This window comes from Camelina sativa, chromosome 4 (genome assembly GCF_030686135.1).
Source record: "Camelina sativa cultivar CO46 ecotype springtype chromosome 4, ASM3068613v1".
NCBI lineage: Eukaryota > Viridiplantae > Streptophyta > Magnoliopsida > Brassicales > Brassicaceae > Camelina > Camelina sativa.
In genome coordinates this window covers 20,185,347-20,208,511 of record NC_141883.1, presented here as the reverse complement: position 1 = coordinate 20,208,511, position 23,165 = coordinate 20,185,347, and the positions used below count along the sequence as shown (strand labels likewise).

The 23,165-nt window shown below is 37.5% G+C and overlaps 4 protein-coding genes and 3 pseudogenes across 5 annotated transcripts; 2 read left to right on the top strand and 5 right to left on the bottom strand.

Moving 5' to 3' along the window:
- Positions 1–2,681: 2,681 nt before the first annotated feature.
- Positions 2,682–8,532, top strand: LOC147946010 (uncharacterized; annotated as a pseudogene).
- A 1,363-nt stretch (positions 8,533–9,895) lies between these two features.
- Positions 9,896–10,581, bottom strand: LOC104783929 (putative F-box/FBD/LRR-repeat protein At3g49040). Its single transcript, XM_087509088.1, has 2 exons — positions 10,452–10,581; positions 9,896–10,345 (listed from the first exon to the last, which is right to left on the bottom strand). The coding sequence occupies exons 1-2, from the start codon at positions 10,494–10,496 to the stop codon at positions 10,034–10,036; spliced, it is 357 nt and encodes a 118-aa protein (XP_087365214.1). The 5' UTR covers positions 10,497–10,581; the 3' UTR covers positions 9,896–10,033.
- Positions 10,525–11,415, bottom strand: LOC147946009 (FBD-associated F-box protein At3g49020-like). The gene is made up of 5 exons (XM_087509455.1): positions 11,388–11,415; positions 11,179–11,287; positions 10,674–11,061; positions 10,582–10,586; positions 10,525–10,528 (listed from the first exon to the last, which is right to left on the bottom strand). The coding sequence occupies exons 1-5, from the start codon at positions 11,413–11,415 to the stop codon at positions 10,525–10,527; spliced, it is 534 nt and encodes a 177-aa protein (XP_087365581.1).
- Positions 11,416–13,005: 1,590 nt separating this feature from the next.
- Positions 13,006–13,852, top strand: LOC147946008 (UPF0725 protein At3g44770-like; annotated as a pseudogene).
- Positions 13,853–13,982: 130 nt separating this feature from the next.
- LOC104780729 (F-box/FBD/LRR-repeat protein At2g04230) lies at positions 13,983–16,036 on the bottom strand. The gene is made up of 4 exons (XM_010505249.2): positions 15,763–16,036; positions 14,731–15,643; positions 14,514–14,648; positions 13,983–14,428 (listed from the first exon to the last, which is right to left on the bottom strand). Exons 1-4 carry the CDS (start codon positions 15,774–15,776, stop codon positions 14,117–14,119), a joined length of 1,374 nt encoding a protein of 457 aa, XP_010503551.1. The 5' UTR covers positions 15,777–16,036; the 3' UTR covers positions 13,983–14,116.
- Positions 16,037–17,215: 1,179 nt separating this feature from the next.
- LOC104780728 (serine carboxypeptidase-like 36) lies at positions 17,216–19,063 on the bottom strand (annotated as a pseudogene). The gene is made up of 3 exons (XR_015596167.1): positions 18,736–19,063; positions 18,384–18,488; positions 17,216–18,276 (listed from the first exon to the last, which is right to left on the bottom strand). The product of XR_015596167.1 is annotated as a serine carboxypeptidase-like 36 (transcript).
- Positions 19,064–20,816: 1,753 nt separating this feature from the next.
- On the bottom strand, positions 20,817–22,830 carry LOC104783928 (FBD-associated F-box protein At3g49020-like). The gene is made up of 4 exons (XM_010509026.2): positions 22,509–22,830; positions 21,556–22,423; positions 21,332–21,466; positions 20,817–21,241 (listed from the first exon to the last, which is right to left on the bottom strand). Exons 1-4 carry the CDS (start codon positions 22,520–22,522, stop codon positions 20,915–20,917), a joined length of 1,344 nt encoding a protein of 447 aa, XP_010507328.1. The 5' UTR covers positions 22,523–22,830; the 3' UTR covers positions 20,817–20,914.
- Between the last annotated feature and the right edge of the window lie 335 nt (positions 22,831–23,165).

Here is a 23,165-nt window from a genome sequence, read left to right as displayed (position 1 = left end):
GTTCACTGCAACGTTCAATGAATCTGTTTATGTACTCTTGGTTGTATCAGGTTTACTCATTGCTTCTTGATCATCTCTCTTGTGTTGTATAACCAGTAACAACACCAATATATCTTCAATCTCTCCCTTTGTTACTGAGTTATAGAACTCAAGCTTTCTCTATTCTTGCACTTGATGATCTTCAAGCTTTCATGTTGTAGCATAATCTTTGGCAGCTTCATTGTCCTTAAGAGGATTCTGTCATTGTGATCTTCTCTCTTCTGTTTCAATAATTGCTCCTTTACGCCTTGTTGTCAGTCTTACAATTCTGTCAACACAATGTATCTTCAGCTTAAGTGTGTATCTGGAGAAGGTGAAACCATGATTAAATATTACAGGCCATCTAGAAGATTTAACATATAAATTCATTGTAATAAGAAGACAAACTGAAAATATTAAGCCTTCGAAGTACCTATAGACAAAGTCGGTTGATCTCTAGATCTCTCTCCATATTGTAGTGGATAATGTGCGATAAGCGAGATTTACAAGCCTGACTATTATAAGTTGCCAGCAGCTGAGTCTTCGTCTGAATCTAATATGCTTTTGCTAGAAGAAAATACTCGTTTTTTATTAGATAAAAAAGTAGTGTTACAAGAGCTGCAAGGAGCCTTATTAATATGTTCATCAGTCTGACCTTCTAGGGTCTTCTTTTACACGAAAGGGGAAGTAAAAATGCACTAATTACAAAGAAAAACTAAGGAACTAAATTGAAAAGATCCTAAACTAAAAAGGACAAATCCTGCAAAACAGACATAAAAGGAAACTTAGTAATAATTCGGATTCAACACTTACCCTGTGACCGTTGAAGAGATGTCTCCATGTGTGTCCTAGCTCCAGACCTTCCTTGATCGTGATGGTGAATAACGTTAGTAGTCAAGGTGGCAATGACTAGATCTTCATTTTGTCCCGATATGTCAATTACGATCTGAGTAACCGAACTTCTTAATTCTGTAATCTAAAAAGAAAAAGATCATTGATTTTGTCTTGATTCTTACAAATAGACCGCAGAATACTACATGAACATAAAGAGATAACAGAAAACAGAGATATAATTCTAACCTGTTTATTGTCTGCATTGCTTGTTATATAGGATTTTGACCTTGTGCTGATTCTGTCCAGGCAAAGAACTTTCACAGCACTTAAGCAGCACAAGTCTGTGTAGTCTGCAAGAAATATTTGATTTTTAGACATGTAACTGGTCAAATCATCTACTACTATGAAAATAGGAATTTGGATGAAGTCCATACAGTATTGCAGAAATAAGAATCATAGCTGCAACGGAGATTGGTTTTCTTGTAAATGATGATGAAACCCAGGAAGACCAGAATCTGTACTCTGCAACAATTTAGAGCAAAGTATCAACTTCCACAACACAATGCGTGGGAGGAAAACAATTATGACCACATACACACAAGCGAGAAAAGAGGTTATGTTAACAAAATCTTCCATTGGGAAAAGTGAACAATTGCTATTTGTCAATTATGGAATGTACTTGCCAAATCTTTTAACAAGGTCAGAGGCGAGACAATGCCAAATCTAGCATGTTGTCATCCTTCAATCTCTGCTGGGCCTACACAAAGGTTCTGTGGCAACGAAACATATCAGTAAATCAACTAAAGCATCTCAGATCCTAAGGAGGGTAGAAGAAAGACTACTTGATACATTTGAGGTCCAACACCCTCCTATCCACTACCGCTACCATAGAAAGAAGAAAAGCCCAAGTGGCTAGGAGTTCACTAAGAAGGATCCAGTAGTAGTAATGGGCCTTGTGGGAGGGTCAAGTTGTCTTAGTAAGGAATAATTGTCACTATCCTACTGCAGAGTCTGTAACGGTTCTTTGGTGTGGGGTAGGGTATCAGAGTAGTACTTAGGTAGTAGGTTGGACAAGAGGGAAGGTCGTCGAGTATTTGGTAAAAATCGTAAAGGGGAGGGGAGAGACTCCAAAAGCATTTCTCTCAACTTGTTACCGTTGTCTTATTCTTAATAAAGAGAGTTTCTTTCATTGTCGTTTTGTCTGTTCTTGAGAATAACATCCAAAACGTATCAAATTAATATCAGAGCAAGATCTATCTTGGGAAACATTCACCATGCCACCAGCTAAGAAGATGGAAGAGCTTGATAAAGTTGTGGAGAACCTTCAGAGGGAGATCCAACAAGTCTCCAGGCTGGAAAGCGACGTCAAGGAAATGAAGAAGCAGTTGAGTAAACTTGACGCCCTTGAGAAGCAGATGTCCAAGCTGGATGTCTTAGAGCGCCTGGAGAAGAGGATGATGGGCGAGAACCAGAAATCTTGGCCACCGGAGCAAAAACTGGAGGAAGAAACCCAGATTTTCGGTGTGGAGATGAACCCTGAAGAATTGCCAACTCATCCGGGAAACCAGAGCATGACACGCACCACCAAACCCCCACCGTCGAGAAGTGAGTCCCCGGAAAGGCGAGAGCCACTCAACCTAAACATCGAGTTGCCCTTGTTCGATGGGGAAGACGCAGAAGGTTGGGTAGGGCGAGTGGAGCAGTACTTCGAACTCAAGGAGTACACTGAGGACGAGAAGTTGCGTGCAGTGAGGGTGTGATTCTCCAGTGATGCTCTCACTTAGTACCGTTAGGAAAGGGATCGACACCCCTTTCTTAGTTGGGAGCAGATGAGAGATCGAATCTTGGAGAACTTTGCTGAAACACAAGATCTGACGGCCGGAGAGAGGCTGCTGCTACTCCGGCAGGACGAGACTGCAGGGAAATACTGTAAGGAGTTCATTGCTCTTGCATCTAACGCACCGGAGGTTTCACAGAAAGTCTTAGAGATGGCCTTCATGATTGGTTTAAAACCGAAGGTCAGAGCTGGGGTCTAGATGTTTGAACCTCGAAACCTAAAAAAGATGATGAGCCTCTCCAAAATGGTGGAGGCATGGAACGGACAAGGCGACTCGCCGCCGTTTTCGGGTTGGGAAAGCTCAAACAGAGCAGTGAACCGCGGGACAGGGGAGAAAGTCATGACACGCGGGACACAGAACACGGGAGGAAGGGCAAATTCGTCCGTTGCCAAGAATTTTGTTTCCTCTACTCTCGAGAGCAAAACGACGGCGTCGCGAACAAATGGAGAAAAAAGCTCCAACCCTAATTCGAAACCCTCAGAATCACGACGACCTCCGTTCAGACGGCTTACGGACGCGGAGGCTAACGACCGACGAGCCAAGGGTTTGTGTTTCCACTGTGAAGAGAAGTATCAGGCCGGACACCAATGTCGATTCAAGGGGCTCCAGATCCTAGTCGCTACCGAGGACGACGAAGGGATGTGCGGGGAAGAAGGGGGAGAGGAAACAGCGGCAGAAACCGTCGAGGTACCAGAGTTCGCGGCGATATCTATCCAATCCGCCGCGGGTATCTCTTCTCCACGCACCATGAAGCTGAGGGGAATGGTGCAAGGGGAAGAAGTGGTGGTAATGATTAACAGCGGCGCCACCCACAACGTTATATCCAGTATGATGGCTCAGAGGATTGGGATAATCACAAGAGGAACCGCGGGGTATGGTGTGAGAATGGGAAACGGCTTAATGGTGAGAGGTAGCGGGGTGTGTCAGTGCGTGAGTCGACAGCTTCCGGGTTACACGCTGATCACCAGCTTCTTGCCATTGGAATTGGGAGAGGCTAACGTGATCTTAGGGATGCAATGGTTGCAAAACTTGGGAGACATGAGGGTGAATTGGCTCGAAAAAAGGATGAGTTTCATGGTCGGGAGAGATTGGGTGACCCTCATGGGGGAACACAGCCTGAAGAATGCTTCAATATCTCTTAAGGCTATGTGGAAAACGTTACAACAGGATGGAGAAGGGTTATTGTAATGACCCTCACCAAGGAGTAAAATTCAAAATAAAAATCCCTGGCCAAAGGACTGGAGATGACGTAAAGGGAAGGTAGAAAAATTACGGAAGGAATGTCCGAGAAATTCTGGACAGATCGAAAGATGGCCGATGGTACCATGTACCATGTACCATGTACCGTACCGGACATACGCAGAACGACCGGATGCACCAGACGAACGCCGAGTGGACATGGACGTGTCCTGGATGGGAAGCAAGAGTGGGAAAGAGCCCACTAAGGAGGGAGAATTAAATATTAAAAGTGAAGATTCCACTAAGTGATTATTGAATAACAAAATTAATCTAAGTGGGATTTTCCACCAAGGATTAATTTAATCAAGGAGTTAGTGGAGTTAGTGGGATATTAAACAAATCAAGAAGGAGTTAGTGGGAGATTAAAAAAATCAAATGGAGGAAGTGGAGCTTAGTGGCCAAGTGTTGATGTTAAACTCTCACACTTGTGAAATCGCATGCACTAAGAGAAAGAAAAGAGAATCGCATGCATTGGTTGCTTCCACCGCCCAAGCCCTCTATAAATGGAGCCTTACTTCTCTCATTTTCGCACAAAGTTACAAGGGGTAAGGAGAAAATTGAGAAAGAAGGTGAGCGAGAGAGAAAAGAAAGAAAAATGGGCGAGTTCGCAAGAGAGAAGAAGAGAAGAGACGGTGTTAGTGTCGAAGAAAACCGAGAGAGAGTCGGTGGTTGCGGATCGAGAGCGAGATCATCGAAGTGGTGCGGTGAAGTCCGGTAATCATCGACGGTAAAGGGTGAGTTCTGCGGTAATGCATGTAGACTAGATTCATGGTAGAATCAGTTTAAAGTTGATGCATGCGAAATATGGTAGGATTCATGCTAGATTCATGTTTAAATGAACATAGAATTTGAGCTAGGAATCACCATGAGAAAATGAACTTGGGTGCATGTTAAGTAATTGGAATACTTCAAATTTGTATAAAAAGGTTGCATGCATGGTTAAATTGTGAAGGTTTTACTTGCAATATTTCTTGCTTAAAACCGGTTGCATGCATGAAGTAAATTGGTAAGATTTACTTGCAATTTTTATTGCATAATTTGGACAAGGTTAGTTGCATGCTTAAATGGGACTTAAAGGATTTAAATGGTGAAATCAAACTGGATTGCATGCGTAAAGGAACTTGTTGCATTAATTTGCTTAAGTTGGATAAACCGGTTGCATGCATATAGAATGATCATAAGCTGAGTGAATTGTTATTCTATTGCTTGTTGGCTGTTGCATGCTTTTCTCTTGCTCGAGTTTCTTGCTTGTTATGCTTGATTTCTTGCTTGAGTTGTGGTAAGTATTTTAGCGAAGTCTCTTGAATGTGTTTCTCGAGTCTTAGCTAGAATAGTGAAGTCGATAGTTCTGTTCCAATTGTGGTTTTGTCTCGCGAGAGTTCCCGACGAACACTCAAGCGGGACAATGTCACGGCTAGCTAGCTACTAGCGTGACCGTTACATGACGATGTAACTTTTGGGGCTCATGCTGGTTACCTTTGTGGTTTCAGCATGGGAAGTGTTGTGGAGTGGAACAGAATATCGAGGGCCCATAGGTGAAGGAGTCTAGGGTATTTCAAGTGTCCCTTGTTTTATTCTAGTCGTCCTTGCGAGTCGTGTAAGAGTTAAGAGTCTATTGTGTCCAAGTGAGTATGCCTACAAGCAGTCCTTGTACCTCTAGTCATCTTTCTCTGTGTTTAGCGAGTATAGTTCGTCCGAGTGGAGTCGTGTCCTTCTATTTTCTCTCGCTTGTTTATTATTGTTGCTTCCGCTTTATTTCTGTTGCGTTGCTTTGATTACTTGCTTGCTTGCTTGTTTTATTTTGCTTGCTGGGGTAGTCGGGTTGGGAAGTAGAATCCTGTTTAGGAGAAAGGGGTGCCCAGGCTCACTGAGTAATACTAGATTACTCACGATAATATTTTGTTTTGCAGCAAGCCTAAGTAAGTCTAGAGCTGGAGCAAACATTAGGGTACCGGATAGGGTTTTCTTGTGTTCTTTGTAAAACCCTATGTATTTTCATAAGTGATTTATGACAAGTTATCCGACTATCTTTATATATTGCTTTAATGATTTATATTAAATGTAATAAACTATTGAAGTAATATATTCGGTTTTCGGGGAAAGCATGGCAAGTTTGCAAATGGTACTCGGCCTTGTCCGGGTCAACACAACGCACCAGGCCGCAAGGGTTGCAAAGCCTAAGTAGTCTCGGTTGCGGGTGGAATTGTGCTAGGGAGGACCGGTCGGGAAGTCTGCAGCTTCCGTCCCTCGACTGGATCACCTCGGTACAGTTCTGCAAGTAGCGTCCCGTGGCTGTCCGATGGCCTTCGTGGTCATAGAACGGTTCGGCGGCGTTACAGTTATACGTCGAGTATACCAACCTACACTGTTCTGCGGAGGGAGGTGAAGACACAACCCCGGAGATCTTTCAGTCGCTGTTGGGGGAATTTGCTCGGGTGTTCTCTGAACCGCAAGGGCTTCCTCCTTCACGGGGAAGGGAACATGCGATCACTCTCAAACTAGGCAGCGAACCAGTAAGTGTGAGGCCTTTTCGGTATCCTCACGCACAGAAGGAAGAAATCAAAAGGCAAATTGTTGTGATGTTAGCTGCAGGGATCATTAGAGAGAGTGGCAGTCCGTTCTCAAGTCTGGTGCTTCTGGTTAAGAAGAAAGACGGCAGTTGGAGGTTTTGCGTCTACTATCGCTCCTTCAACAAGGCCACGGTACCGGACAGCTTCCCCATTCCATTGATCGATCAGTTGCTGGACGAACTCCACGGTGCAAGAGTGTTCTCGAAACTCGATTTGCATTCCGGCTATCATCAGATCTTAGTCAAAGCTGAGGATATACCAAAAACAGCTTTCAGGTCTCACGATGGTCACTACGAGTTCCTCGTGATGCCTTTTGGCCTGACAAACGCACCAGCTACCTTCCAATCCCTGATGAATGATGTATTCCGCCCTTTCCTCCGCAGATTTGTGTAGGTCTTCTTCGACGACATCCTGGTCTACAGTCGCTCGAGTTAAGAACACCAAGGGCATTTGAGAGAATTTCTCAAGCTCCTTCAGCAGCATCAGTTGTACGCCAATAGGAAGAAGTGTCAGTTTGGTACCTCAACAATCGCTTACTTGGGACACATCATCTCCCCGGAAGGAGTATCAGCCGACCCTAGCAAGATACAAGCCATGGTGGAATGGGAACCACCGTCCAACATCAAAGCCTTGAGAGGTTTCCTTGGACTGACAGGATACTATCGAAAATTTGTGCAAGGTTATGGAGAGATTGCCCGACCATTGACTGATTTATTGAAAAAGGATCAGTTCGAGTGGAGTGAGAAGAGTGAAGCAGCGTTTGTTAAGCTCAGGACAGTGATGACAACGGTGCCTATGCTGGCCTTACCGGATTTTGCAGAGCTGTTTGTCGTGGAGTCGGATGCTTCAGGGTTCGGGTTGGGAGCTGTCCTTATGCAGCAAGAAAGACCCGTGGCTTACTACAGTCAGGCACTCTCAGACAGACAGCGACTCAAATCCATTTACGAAAGAGAACTCATGGCCATCGTGTTAGCTATACAGAAATGGCGCCACTATCTCTTAGGAAGGAGGTTTGTGGTGAGAACAGACCAAAAAAGTTTGAAGTTTCTATTGGAGCAGCGAGAGATAAACATGGAATATTTTTTCGATTTTGATGACTGTACATTCTTGTTGTCAGTAAAAAAAAAAGGTAATTTGATCATTTTGTACATAAATAGGAGTAGATGGCGGGAATTTTGATTGTAAACCAGTTTTGATGCGACAAAGCGTTCTGCTGAGGATTCCTTAAAACTTGTTGCTCCTTGTTCGTTTCTGCCTATGCAACCTAGGCCACAAAGGTGGGATTCCTACGCAGCATCGGTTTTAAGAGTCATTGATCCCGGCCGTAGAGGTACATTAGGTGAGCCGTCCTCGGGCGTAAGTTCTATTTTACCAATCTTTTGCAAATTAATTTTGTTCATGTTTTTTTTTTTTGGTTCATGTTATTCTTCCCTATGTTGATTCTATCATTATTTTCACTTTCCCAGCCACTAGTCTCTGGTTATAGTAGTGTCCTGAGGACTTTTATTTCAGCATTTGTTGCGCCTTATATATGAGATCAACCTTCAGGTAAATCTTCGTTAATTGTAGATGATAAATGATAATAATTAACAAGTGTTTCAAAATCTTACGCATCTCTAATTTTGGCAGCTGAACGATGCCACCCTCAAAGTTTATCATGGAGAGGTAAATCATATATACATGCTGTCCCTAACAGTTTTTTCTCTAATTTACACATCCATAAATGCTAATTTTTCAGGAGTCGCTCTATAGTCACCTTTAACTTCGAACCGAAAAAGTTTTGTAAGGAAGGTAGGGATACTGACATGAATATTATGCAATGGCTATTGATATCTTAGCTAACATACTGCGATGGTAAATATTTTGATGCGTGTTCTTTAATTTTGCGTATTGGTTATCTAATATTTGTTCTTGGTTATTCCTTTTTCTAGCAAAAATGCTTGTCATTATCCGCCATGTGCAGTGTCTTGTCATATGCTGTAGTTTGGAAGTTTGTATCACTCCTCTCTGGAACATTGATAGCTAATTCGTAATGTTTTCTTGTAGTATATAATTGTATTTTCTCTGAGCAGTTCCTTGTCAAATGATATAAGCTGCCCATAGGTCATATATATCACGCAAGTTTGCGGCAGATATTTTGATAATGAAAAGCAATAAAGACTTTCTTTGTTAAACGAAATTATCATTTGAGAAAATATAAACTATGATAAATTCGAATTTACCCGACTGGAGATATAATAAACTACGCCTGAGATGTATGGCCGGAAAAACCAGCGACGCCTATATATCTTTTTTTCCACCACTATGGTTGCTAGTGTCGTCCGTCTACGTAGCCGATTTGTTCTGCGGCATTCTTGGTCGCTGTGACTTTTAGTTGTAGATGAACATGGCTCAATATGAGGATTTGCCGGGAAATATAACATTAATAAGCCTATTAAAGTTAAATTAAGCAAATCGCTTGGCTTCGAAAATATAGATTCTGCGTTCGCCTTCATATTATCCATCTCATAGGGCATGATCTGACGAATTGCGAAAACTTTGACAACAATCTACACATAATAATATAACAACGACATGCAACAATAAAAAAACTAAATATACATATAACAGATTATATATGGGGACAAAAGGATGATTAATTAATTACAAGATCATAATTTTGAGGATCACAAGTGGACACGACCTTCACAATGGCTACTCCAGGCATCTTTGCCCGAATAATCCCATAGGGTGTCACAGACACAATTCTACTATCTGAACTAAACCACTTGTAGTCTCTGGAGGCGTTTGCATGGCCTATATATATAAGAAGATCAAAATATAAGTTGTCGATCGATCATTATATATGGTATAATTAATATTACAAACAAGGAGACGCATGTGCATGACCTCCTCTCGCAGATAGCCTAACCTCCTGATTAATACGAGGTGTCCACTGGAGTAGAATCAGCTTAGGTACTTTTGTGCTCTCTTTCATGTTCAATGTGAATCTCACTAGCTCTTCTGAATTGGAGTAAGCCGATGATTCCGAAAGCAAGGCCAGAACCAAATACAAAAATATCAAACGGGACCTCATCATTCCTATTATCTCAAATCATCTGAGTTGTAATTTCAATAGTTGTGGCTTCTTGAGAAAGGCAAAGAATTAGAAGATCAACAACGAAACTGAGAAAAAGAAGGTGCTTGGCTTTTACTCTGTTATTGTTTTCCTGAGATTGCGACAACGGTTTAGTTTATCTTTATTTTCTATTTTTTTCTTTTCATTTAAGTTAAAGAATTTCACTAACAAATATTATCTCTATTGAATGTTTCCATTGATGAGAATATTAAAATTTTAATGCTATTTTATTTGAAATTAAAATACTGTATGATTAAAAAATGTAGACTAAACAGTAATTCGATGAAAGATGGTTTTGAAATTAAAAAATGTAAGACTATACGGAATTACAAAACTTGCAAGTTCACATTTTCAAGCACTACATTTAATTAAATAATCAATTCATATTTGTTTCAACCAGATTAGTTTCAAGATATTTACATGGATTCAAACACAAAATGACATGAATTTGAAGCCCTGCCCACACTCGCCAACTCGTCGAGCATCCTACGTCTCTTTTCCAATTTATTGAGCTTTTCGGGTTCGATGGGTTTTGTGGAGAAAGTTGCTTTCTTCAGCCGTCTTGTGTTTCTGAGGATGTATGTGGCCACTTCTTTCTCATCTTTTCGTTGCCATTCATATCCTATCCACAAGATTGTCTCAAGATGGAACAACAAACATTCTGGTACACATTTCGGCTGAGTCCATTTGTGGCTGATCCGATTTCCTTTGTTAGAAGACATATCAAGCTGAGAACAATGCAATTTATGTAATATTAGATCAACAAAGTACGGAAAGTGGAGTTTTGAACAAAAAAAAAAAAAAAGGTAGCTGACTAGTAATGAAATTACTCACGTCGGTGAGCTTGAGGATTTGCAACTTAGGAGAAGCATTAAGCATGAACGAAAGTAGATTCCACCACTTCCTTTTATCTGTATGCAGATCCAAATATAGTAGCTGATGGAAAATGCTACCTTTAGGATACTTGATCTGTCCATCAGGCAAGTCAGGCAACATTATTAGTACACAAAACAATGTTAGCCCAATAGCAATGAAAATATTAAATCTAATAATTACCTTTGAGGGTGAGAAGTGTAGGAAAAGACGTTTGGCTGAAGTTAGAGATTCCTGAATGTTCTCATTGTTTATATCAGAAATGTCACTAACTTTTGCCTCGACCAGTTCTGGCGCTTTCTCAATCAGACAAAATTTAAGCCTATCGATCGCTTTGATGTTCAAGTATTTCAAACAAGGAGCGTTTATCACATACCCTCCAGTTCTTTTTCCAGTTAAATAATACTCTTCAATGGTTAGTCTCTGTAATGATGGCAATGCAATAGTGTAAGTCCAATCAGAGTTTCTGTAGCTTTGATGCACTACCAAATCTTCAAGAATAGGACATCCACATAAAAGGTTGCAAACAGATTCTTCATCACTAAAATCAACATCGTAGAGGTGCAGCTTTCTAAGGAAGTTCAAACAAACTCGAGAAGGAAAATCTAAATAAATGTAATCCTTGAGTTCCAAGGTCTCCAGTGTATTATTATCATAGCTGCATAAAACACTCGGAAATCTGACTGACCTCCCCACACTTACAGAATAATCACCAACGAGAACCAAATTACGCACATGGCGTGCAAATGCAATTCCAACCAATATTCCAACATCAACCTCCAAAGCACCATCTATCTCTGTAATATCCAAATGCAAACTCTCTAAAACCGGAGCTTATGTAACATAAAAAATCTGTAAACATCCTCTGAAAATGTTCGGTGATACTTAGAATCAAACTTGAGATTTTCCACCGTCTTCCATACATGTCTCCAACGCTTAGACAAAACACTCGTGGTTACGGCATTTTTTGTCGGAAGATAAGAGATTATTTGCACAAGCAAATCTTCATGCAACTCACTGATTCTGTCTTCATTCACAACATCTCCATTCCTCAAACATTCACAACCACTTTCGCTGTAAAAATAATAAAAATTAAAAACGTAGTAAGATAGAGAGTTTTAATAAGGGTTCAACGATTTTAGGGTTAGAGCTTAAATCTAATAATATCAAATACAGAAAAGGATTCGAGAGAAGAAAAAAAAAAAAAACATAAAGGAAACAAAGCAACATATAGCATTGTTGTTCCATCGTCGTTAATACAGACAACAATTTGCTAAGATGCCTTCTCAGTGCTCCAAACGCAAACGCAGACTATCACACGAAATGTCACGACCTAGGTCCAATCCTTAATAGAATTGTTGAAGGAACTCTCTAGAATTTTGTATATCACCATACCACATGAATTTTTTTTTTCAATTTAATACAATTAAACTGTATATTAACTAACTATCCATTATTAATATAAAAAATTAATATATGACATTCTACTATATTAATTAGAAAGTACAAATATAAAATTAACTTTATAAAGTGTAAAAAATTACATAAAAATACCATTGGTCTTAAGACAACTATTTAACTTTTCATTAATATTATATAGACTAACAAAAACTTTTGAATAATTATTAATTTCCAAAAAAAGTTCTCTCTCTAATTAAATAATTAAGAAAATTACTAAAAATTATAAACCAATCAGAATTTTAAAAATTAAGATTTTATATCTAAGTATCCAAATTATTATTTTAATAACTATATTTGGAAGATTTTTTTAAGATTTTCAATTATGATTCTCCTATCATCTTTTATTTTATTTTATTTACAAATTGTTTTGAATTATCATAAAATACATATGATAAAGAAATATGTATATTTTTTCTACATATGTTGTGATTTGAGTTAAAAACAAAGATATATTACTCAATATATGAAGAAAAAGTGTGTGTTTTAGTGTTCCACATCGCTGGGTTGGTCAATCTGAATTTATGTGGTTGATAAATTAATTATTTTGTTTGCTCACAATTAAAATATAATAATTATTACTTTAAAATATTTCACAAAATAATAATACAAATACAACAAACAAACAATATAAAGTGGTAATATACATCAAACAAATTAAAACAGTATAATATTTTTAAAATAATTAGTATTTAAAAATATATATGTAGATTTACCAAACAATTTTAATATTAAAAATAAAAATTGTCTCAAACAAAATCACATTTTTAAAAAGATATAACAATAATTTTTATTATTATATTATAAATTTTGGAAAAAACAGTTGATTCGTGCTTTATAGCAAGGGATATATCCTAGTATAAATTAAGCAAATACAAACCAAAATGTTATGAGGATTATAATGAAGATATGAAGTTCATACATAAGGGATGAAAATAATAATTAGAAATGATTTTATGAAAATACCAAAATGTTCACAAGAAATAACAAAATATATATATTTTTGAATCTTAATACTTTTTACTATTAACTAAAACAATATTAGTTTTTGTATTAACCTCTAATCGAATTCCTAGATCGAAAGAAGAAGATGGCGGATAGTACTCTGCGGCGGATGTTGGAAAGCGGATTGCTAACGGACGAACAATGCCTCTCTATATTGAGCGGATTAGGTTTCGATGAACAAGGCAAAGTTCGAGGTTAAAGATATACTTGATGCTGCTGCTGATTCTCTCACTTTGCAAACTATGGTCAGGAGATCTTCCTTTCCCGAGTTGGAAACTCTTCATGCAACGCTGCAGAATCAAACCCACTATACAGAGAGGTGGAAACAGATCCCTTGAATTATAACTGTTTCCATTGTTATAATTCAAGGATGTATGCCTACCTTTTTGTTGGTACCATCAGAAGAAGCTGATGATGATGATGCTATGAGATTCTACGAGGTTCAGGACAAGGACACTGATAAAAATGATCGGCTTTTCTTCTGTATACCGTGTTTGCACTTTTCCATGTTTGCGAGGAGGCTGGATCTCATTCTTTCCTGCCAGACGAGATTGAGATCAAGAAGATACTTGTGGAAACCCTAAAAACTCATACTGACCCGTCTCTGAAGCTAGCTCAAGTCTGTGAATGCTAGCTTCCACATAAGCTTCAGGGCCAACGGTTGTGACTACACATCTGTAGTAAGGAGACCTACTGATGGGGTTGTTTCAGGACATATGTTCCTCGAAGTCGATTGCCGCAAAGAAACCGGCTGAGATTGCTTCTCTCGACTAGTTCCTTCAAGAGAGGCTCAAAGTTGGTGGTATTGTGGTAAAGCCCGCTGCACAAAGATCACTGTCACTTCTGATGGTTTCTGTCGTTTAGCGATTGTGGTTTCTATGGTTTCTGTTGACGATTTCTATTTCTATGTAGAGATGTTGTATAGATCTTTTGAAGCACTTTTGGCATTGAGAGAAAGTCTTGTAGTTTGATGCAAGATATTCAAAAACTAAAACTTCCAACGGAAACGAACCTACTCTTTACACTACATAAAGTAATAATCTTCTGAATCTCTTCCTCAAAAGGTCACCAGGCAAATGTTATAGCATCCGACATACAGGTAGGTGGAGTAGTGAATTATACATTTCCCAACAGCCAAAACAACATAGTAAAAGTTCAAGTTATTAAGTAGACTCAAACACAAGTTGACATGAATTTGAATCCCAGAGCACACTAGCCAACTCGTTGAGCATCTCACGTCTCTTTTCCAACTTTTCGAGCATTCCCATCTCGATGCGTTTTGTGGAGATAGTGGCTTTCTTCAACCGTCTAGCGTTTTGTAGGATGTACATGGCCACTTCTTTCTCATCTCCTCGTTGACATTCGTATCCTATCCACACGAATGTCTCAAGATGGTACGACAAGCATTCCGGCCCACATTTTGGTGGATTCCATCTCCGTTCGTCTGGATTCTTTTTGTCATCACGCAGATATACCTGAGAACAATGCAGTTTATGTCATCTAGATTACCTGAAAGCAGAGATGTGGAAACCAACAAAGTTGACTAGTGAAATTGCTTACATCTGTGAGCTTGAGGATTTGTAGTTTAGGAGAACTACAGAGCATGATCGAAAGCAGCTTCCACCACTCTATTTCGTTTGTAAGTAGCTCTAGAAAGATCAGTTGATCGAAGATTTTACCAGTAGGAACTTTAATCTGAGGACATTTACACAAAACATGGTAACTTTTTAATACAGGAAACAGTGTTAGCCCAATTGCAGAGAATGTTCAATCTTACCTCAAGGGGAGATATGTGTAAGATAAGACGTTTGGCTGAAGTTAAAGACTCCAGAATGTTCTCATTGGTTATATCAGAAACGTCACTGATCTTTGCCTCCACTAGCTCTGGTGCTTTCTCAATCAGACAAGACCCAAGACCGCTAAACCCACTGATGTTCAAGTATTTCAAAGCAGGGGCATTTATCACATAGCCTCCATTTCCATAACCTCCTTCTTGGTTAAGATCATTTATGGTCAATCTCAGTAATGATGGCACCGCAATAGTGTAAGTCGCCACATCGGCATTACTATATCTATCCACAACCAACTCTTCGAGACTAGGGCAGCCACAGAAAAGATTGCAAACAGATACTTCGTCTTTGAAGTGTACTTGGTCAAGGCACAGCTTTCTAAGGGACTTCAAACAAACCCGAGAAGGGAACTCTAAATCTATAGCACACTTGAGTTTCAAGATCTCAAGTGTATCATTGTAGCCAAACAAAACACTAGGAAGCGTGACCGTCTGCTCCTCTTGATAGAAACTATCCAATACCAATCTGCGCACACCGCGCGCAAACGCGGTCGCGATCCACATTCCAACATCCAAACAATCATATTCACCAGCAAATTTCAAATGCAAACTCTCAAAAACGGGAGCTTTATGTAAAGCCAAAGACTTGAGAACATTCTCTGAGAACACACGGGGAACTATATTATCATCATGAATCACAGGATTGTAATCGCAGTCAAACTTGAGTTTTGGCAACATCGTCCAAAGAGATCTCCAACGTTTAGACAGAACACTAGTGGCTATGGCGTTTTCTGTCGGAAGTGAAGACAATATCTGCAGAAGCAGAGCATCAGGCAACTCACTGATTCTGTCCTCCTCAGTCATAGCATCTCGATTACTCGAACCTACACCACCGGATTTGCTGTAAAAAATCAAAGGAAAACAAACAAATAAAAAAAAAGGTAAGATTTTTAAAGGTTCAACGAATTAGGGTTGAATCTTTACAACAGGCAGCTAAAGAAAACCATAAAAGATACTTACGATTTATGTTCCATTGTAGTTAATAGAGGTGACAATTTGCTACAAAGACATTTTGCATTACGAACAGCTCCAAACTAAAATCGGACTAAAGCTAAGAAAATGATTGACGACTCAGCTTCAAAATGATTCACTTGTGTTATCGTAACCCCTAAACTGGAAGCCCTAACTGAACAACACTAAAGAGTTAGAGAGATCACACTGGAGTCGGGCACATCCCATGAGAGAGAGATCTGGAGAGTAAAGTGAGAACGATGAATCGAATCTAATCCCAACCATAACAAGTCTTTCTTTAAATGGGCTTATTAATTCAGCCCATTTTAAGTTAGGCCCAGTCATATACGAGTTTCCCTCTCGTACCGTTTTAATATAGTAACTAACTGAGTAGTGGTGGCCAAGTAAGTAAGGTTGTTGTATAACTTGGCTTATATTACCAAGCGGTCGAAATAATAAGAGGAACATATTCATTTTCATCTCCCAATGGCCGAAAACACCACAGTAAAAAGTGACATGAAATTTGAAGCCCTGCCAACACTAGACAATTCGTCGAGCATCTCACGTCTCTTTTTCAACATTTCGAGATTTTCCGGATCAATGCGTTTTAAAAGATGCATTAAGATACTTAGAAATTAGATCACAAGGAAAAAAAAAAAAGGTACTTGACTAATGAAATGGCTTACGTCAATGAGCTCGAGACTTTGTAATTTAGGAGAACAATCGAGCATGAGCGAAAGAAGATTCCACCACTCTTCTTCGTTTATATGCAGCTCCAAAGAAAATTTTACTAGGGGTAAAATTTTCTCTTTAAATCCTTCCCAGTGCTAATCAAGAATCCGGCTAAAAACTAAGATATGATGAGTTGATGACGATCCAGCTTCAAAACGATTCACTTGTGTTATCTTAAACCAAATTGGAAACCCTAACAGAGTTTCGAAACTTATACAGTTGAGATCCCACTGGAGTACATGATCTGGAGAAGAAAGAAGACGACGAGTGTAACTTACAAGTAACACGTATGAGAATGAGACCGATGTATTTTTTTTAGGGTTATAAATTGAATCCATTATTGCTATGAAGCGAAAACAAAACAAATTGCAATGAAATGAATAAAAAATAATCGAATATAGAAATTTTAACAATATATATATATATATATATATATATATATATCTTTGGAAGAGACACAATGCATTTTTCGGATTGAGAATATTGTGTATGTGACCACTGTTGTATTAATCTTATGTTTGATGATTTCGACATTTTCTTTGCTTGACAATAATTAACCTAATAAAATAATTTGTAGAGTGTTGTATCACACACGCACATGTATGTCCATTTAGACCTGAAAATGACTAATTATATAAACATGCAAAAGGAAGAAATTGGTGGGAGTTTTTTTTTTTTTTTTTTTCATATATACGATTTAAAAAACATGATATTCATATATCTTTCAATCATTGAACCAAAGTGTCTTATTAAGTTTATTAAGTTTATTATAGGGGTGACATGTTACACAAATCATGGTGTTTTGGGGAGAGGAGTGTTACGGATAAAGTTGGTAAAGAGAGTAAGAGCACGTATAGGTTGGTCCATAGGGACACTATGACCTGCTCCTCTCACAGTTGCAATGGACAAGTTGCCTTTGTAATCCACTGTGTACCCTCCCACCTGCCCTTCGGTGAACCACGAACGCCATTCATTTACAACCGTTAGATTCATATACTTCAGCGTGGCCAATGTAGATGTAAACGGAACTGCTGCGTCCATGTCTCCACTGTAAAACATCATTCGGACACCCTTACCCATCAGTTCGTGAAGAACAGGAATCATTGACTCTTCTCTTTGAGTATCGTTCCAATTGCTTTCCAACCCATCATTGCAAGCGGTCCACGGGTACGGTAAATTCGTGGTGTTGGCATGTATCGCTTCTTGAACATTTTTCATGTTAAGATAAGCATTCACGTAGTTGGCTTGGCACGGATCAACGTTCATTATTGTCGTGCAATTCTTGAGTTTGGTGCTCGATGTGGAGTTTATACACATTGGAGCGTATATATTGTAAACGTCCACATTTTTCTTTTGATTATTTACTTTGTCTTGCCATTCGAAGCACTTATCCATATCAGATGACTTGTCTATGGTGCAGAATTTGTCGAGGTTATTCACAAGTTCTTGGGACAAGAAACCATGACTCACAAAATATTGGTTGGTATGTTCATCCACGGAACTCACCTCAAGTGCTGCATTACCAATCATCATGCCTCGTAAGTTGATGAAGGTCTGGTTGTTACGGCGAAGGATAATCTGGGCAAGCTGGGGACCATAGTGGCCGGCGTAACTCTGACCGGCGATGTAAATTTCTCTTTTTTTATATTCCGGAAATCTTTCAAGCCAATTCAACAAGAAGATGTAATTATCTTCTGCTGTTAGCGTGTCCCCTTGTTCCCCAATTTTCTCCGCATCTTCAGTTTTCGAGTACGAGAATCCTACGCGTTTCTAAGAACAACACATTCGCCTCTGCATGCAAATTCATACGTGTAATTAGTTGCATACTGACTAATCTCATTATATCTTGTGAATATATATCAAAGCTTATAAGAGTCATTAATAGACTTATAATGTACCGTTGTTCCATGAATAAGGATTGCGGAATAGCGTGTTGTCCTCATGTATTCGGAATGGACCAAGCTCTTGAAATGCCCCACCGTTTAGAGATGAGCAGCACGGTCCTGTTTTTTTTTTTTTTTTTTTTTTTTTTTTTTTTTTTTTTTTTTTTTTTTTTTTTTTTTAAGTTACCCGTTTAAGTCTCAATGATTATGACAAAAAAATACTTCCTCATCAAAAATTAGAAACTAAAAGAGTAATTATCATTTCAATTTTTTAAGAAGAGTCTGATTATAGAAATATAATAGTTTCAAAATAAAAAGAGTTTGTACGTAGAGGGATACATATTAATATTATCTATTCTATGTGTACCTCCGTTTAACCAGATCACAAGAGGAGTAGAGTCACACGGTTTGATGGCTTCCACTAAATAGTAGTATAGAAATCGACCAGCCGTTTTGTTTACAGCCACATAACCGCCATACTGTCTGAAACTAACGTCAGAAGGTTGTCCGGGGAGCTCCTTGATTAAATCTTTTTCCTTTGGCGATAGCACGCGAGGAAGTGCATTGTCACATAACGAACGAACTCCTAGTTCAGACCGGGACAAATGTGTTTGGCTCGAACAATGGACTTGTGATGCCAAAGACAAGAATAGGAAAACGCAAGCGGTCACTGACCAATCTTCACGTTTTCCCATTATATTATCTCGGTCTCCTTTAAAAACAAGGAATTGCAGATTTTGTGTAAGAATCCCTTTATTTTAGGCTTTGACATCTATTTTAGTCAGTACCTATTTAACAATTAAAACAATAAATTCCACAACATAACTACCCGTCTCCATAAAAAGGATAAAAAAATACTCTGTCTCAGATCCCTTGCAATGTCACGAAAAATATTTCAAAAATATATATATAATAAAAAAAATTAAATTTAGAATTATATATTTTGATATAATTTGAAAGAAACAAAATGGTTTGAAAGTATAGGTTACAAATAAAATTAAAGTTATCTTGTAAAAGATAGAAAAACAAATATGACCAAAACTTCATAAATATTGAACATATTATATAACTGTTAGTAAAAAAAAGCATAACCATGAAACTCATGATAAAATATGACAAAAAAAAATTGAGTAAAAAATATCAATTTAGAAGTCATAATGAATCAAGTAACAATGCAAACAAAAAACTATAACGATTATAAGTATAAGATATATTATGAAAAATTATGGTAAACAGGTCTAATTTCATAAGCAATTATCGATATTTATATTATTAGTTGGAACGCCTGAAACTACGAAAATCATGGAAACGAAATACCAGCAAAACATAAATAAAACATACTAATGTTGTTCCATTTTTGTTGAATAGAGACTATGATTTGCTTCAGATTAATTAGGAACGCTCCAAACGCAAATGCAAATGCTGTCTAAAGTGATTAGATCCAGAGCCTGACTGGTTTTCTCGTTACCACCCGCAAACACTGCGTTTTCGAGTGGTAGCGGTTGCTAGCGATTGGTTCCAATCACAAAAACCGCTCCCAAATCCCAATCGATCCAAATAGTTTCCAATTGCTCCAAACCACTGAATTCCAAAAGCTGTTTCCCGCAAGCGTTTGCGGTTGCAGACAATTGCGGTTAGAACTTTTTTAAAAAAAAAAAATTGAAACAAATCAATGATAATGAAGTATTTTTTATATATATATATATATATTATTCATTAAGGATTGGAGAAAATGAAGTATGAATACGATTGAAAATATTAAAAAATAAACAATTTGAAGAAAATAAGATTTCAATTAACAATAACTCAGAAAAGTTGATGTAAAATTAATGGCACATTGCACATATGTTCAAAAAAATCTAAATAAATATACATTTCATCAGAATTTTTTTAAAAAAAAATATATAAAAACAAATCACGAGTGACTCTTCTCAATTCTCGTTTGATCATTACTACTGATGCAACTACTGCCCCACGGAACTTATTGAGTGTGTGAGATTTAAAAAAGAAGATCTATGTTTTTTCATTTATCAAATTACTTGATTAAAAGTTTTGGTAAAAAGCCAAATGCATAAAGCAATTATATTTCAATATGAAATTTATTTATTTTTTAAATAATTATTTTAATATTTTTTAATGAATTATAATTATAAATCAAATTTAATAAAACTTTTGGTATTTTTAAACATAGATATAATTATATATTACATTTATTATGTTTTAACCGCTATTTCACCCGCTGGTCAACCAGTCGTAAACTCCCGCAAACGCACCCATTTTAAAACGCTAAACCAATCATTCAAAACGCTTAATAACATTTGAAATCACAATCACCCGCTTCCGCAATCTACCGCAAACGCTGCGGTTGAACCAGTGAAGCCCTTTAGTTATATACTTGTGTTTATTAGTAAATAAAAGGATCAAGCAATTGCATAAAAAGTCTGGAGATAGAAGACGAATTTGTAGATTTTTTAATAATATAATAATATTCTACCAGTTTTATAAATCCACAAAATAGAATCCTAATTGAAAAGAAAAATATCCTATCAATTCCAAGAGTAGGTATCAGCTTCACACACGAGGTGACATGAATTTGATGCCCTAACCACAATAGTCAACTCGTTGAGCATCTGACGTCTCTTTTCCAACTTCTCGAGCTCTTTAGATTCGATGGGTTTTGTGGAGAGAGTTGCTTTCTTCAAGCGTCTTGCATTCTTTAGAATGTACGTAGCCACTTCTTTCTCATCTTCTAGTTGCCATTCGTATCCTGTCCACAAAAATGTTTCAAGATGGAACAACAAGCATTCTGGTACACATGTCGGTTGATTCCATTCCTGGCCGTTCAGACTATCTTCTCTATCAAAGTGATATGGCTGCGGCCAAAGCAATCAATGTGTAAATACTAGATCATCAAACTACATGAAAGTAGAGCTTAGAATATCCTAATGAATGAAATGGCTTACGTCGATGAGCTTTAGGATTTGTAATTTAGGAGATCTATCGAGCATGAGCGAAAGTAGATTTCGCCACTCTTTTCTATTTGTACGCAGCTCCAAATATAAAAGCTGATCGAAGATTTTACCAATAGGATACGTAATCTTGTGCATGAGACAACATTGGTAAACAAAACAATATGTCAGCCAATTACATATAAAACCATGTGAAAAATCTTAAATCTAAATATTACCTGTAAGGGTGATAAGTTTAAGGAAAGACGTTTGGTGTGAGTTAGAGTTTCCAAAATATTTTCGTTGGTTATATAAGAAACGTCACTGATTTTAGCCTCCACCAGCTCTACCGCATTCTCAATCAGACAAAACTCAACCCTATGGATCCCTTTAAGGTTCAAGTATTTCAAAGAAGGAGCATTTATTACATAGCCTCCCTTACCTTCTTCTGGGTAACTATCATTTATGGTTAGTCTTTGCAACGATGGCACCGCAACAGTGAAGGTCTCCACATTGTCAGATATATGCACGACCAAATCTTCAAGACTAGGGCAGCCACATAAAAGGTTGCAAACAGATTTTTCGTCTTTGAAGTGTACATAGTAAAGGTGCAGCTCTCTCAGGGACTTGAAACAACCCGGAGAAGGAAGGTCCAAAAGAATTGAACCCTCCAGTTTCAAGATCTCTAGTGTATTATTGAAAATACACAAAACACTCGGAAATCTTACTGAGCCTTCATCCTGAAATTCAAAAGTGAGTACCAATTTACGCAGATGGCGTGCAAAAGCAATTCCAACCAATATCCCAACATCTGAAGCATCACGCTCATATTCAACTCTCAAATGAAAACTCTCTAAAACCAGAGCTTTATGTAAAATTAAAGATCTACAAACATTCTCTGAAAATCTATAATGATACTCAGAATCAAACTTGAGATTTGGCACCAAGGTCCAAAGAGATCTCCAACGTTTAGACAAAACGCTAGTGGTTATAGCAATTTCTGTTGGAAGTGAAGACAATATATGCAGAAGCAAATCTTCAGGCAACTCACTGATCTTGTCCTTATTTACAACATCTCCATTTCTCAAACCTTCACCACCAGTTTTGCTGTATAATAAAAAATCAAAATAACAAAAAATAAAGATCTTTAGGGTTCACAGAAATTGTATATGGACGAAACAAAGTTTCATACCCTTTTTGTTCCATTTTCGTTAAAAGGAAAACACAATTTGGCACAGATTAATTAGGAACGCTCCAAAAGCAAATGCTTAGATATGATAATGGTGCTGTGATTCAGCTTCAAATATACAATACTTACAAACTATAATAAATAATATATTGTAGCTATTTAAACTAATTTGGGCTTTTAAATATAATTAAGGATTTTTCATAACATGGAAATCTAATATTACTTACACACTATTATAAATGATAATTATTTTTTTCTTATAAACTATAATAAATAATATGTTGTTGATTAAACTGATTAAGGCTTTTTAGTTATCAAAAAAATTACAAACTATAATAATTATTGTAGCTATTTAAACCAATTAAGGCTTTTTAATCTAATTAAGGATTTTTTCATCACAAGAAAATCTAATATTACTTACAAACTATGATAATGATATTTGATTTTGTTTTCTTACAAACTATGATAAATAATATATTGTAGATATTTAAACTAATTAAGGATTTTCAATCTAATTAAGGTTTTTAGGACATTAAAATCTAATATATACTTACAAACTATAATAAATGATATTCAATTTTTTTCTTCTATGAAAATTAAATGATAATTTAATAGAAAATTAAAAATATCTCAAATATAACATAGTAAAATATACTGCAC

Excerpts from the sequence above, each read along its gene's own strand:
- LOC104783929 (XM_087509088.1), bottom strand. The coding sequence starts at position 10,496 with ATGCTTAATGCTTCTCCTAAGTTGCAAATCCTCAAGCTCACCGAC. Across the intron at positions 10,346-10,451 it reads AAATCCTCAAGCTCACCGAC|CTTGATATGTCTTCTAACAA; the intron begins GTGAGTAATTTC and ends CATTGTTCTCAG.
- LOC104780729 (XM_010505249.2), bottom strand. Across the intron at positions 14,649-14,730 it reads TACACATATCTCCCCTTGAG|ATTAAAGTTCCTACTGGTAA; the intron begins GTAAGATTGAAC and ends AAATGTCCTCAG. Across the intron at positions 14,429-14,513 it reads AAATCCTCAAGCTCACAGAT|GTATATCTGCGTGATGACAA; the intron begins GTAAGCAATTTC and ends CATTGTTCTCAG.
- LOC104783928 (XM_010509026.2), bottom strand. Across the intron at positions 21,467-21,555 it reads TAAACTTATCACCCTTACAG|ATTACGTATCCTATTGGTAA; the intron begins GTAATATTTAGA and ends CTCATGCACAAG. Across the intron at positions 21,242-21,331 it reads AAATCCTAAAGCTCATCGAC|CCATATCACTTTGATAGAGA; the intron begins GTAAGCCATTTC and ends CTTTGGCCGCAG.
- LOC147946009 (XM_087509455.1), bottom strand. The coding sequence starts at position 11,415 with ATGTATGGAAGACGGTGGAAAATCTCAA. Across the intron at positions 11,288-11,387 it reads AAGACGGTGGAAAATCTCAA|AGATAGATGGTGCTTTGGAG; the intron begins GTTTGATTCTAA and ends TGGATATTACAG. Across the intron at positions 11,062-11,178 it reads TATTCTGTAAGTGTGGGGAG|AAAGCTGCACCTCTACGATG; the intron begins GTCAGTCAGATT and ends GAACTTCCTTAG.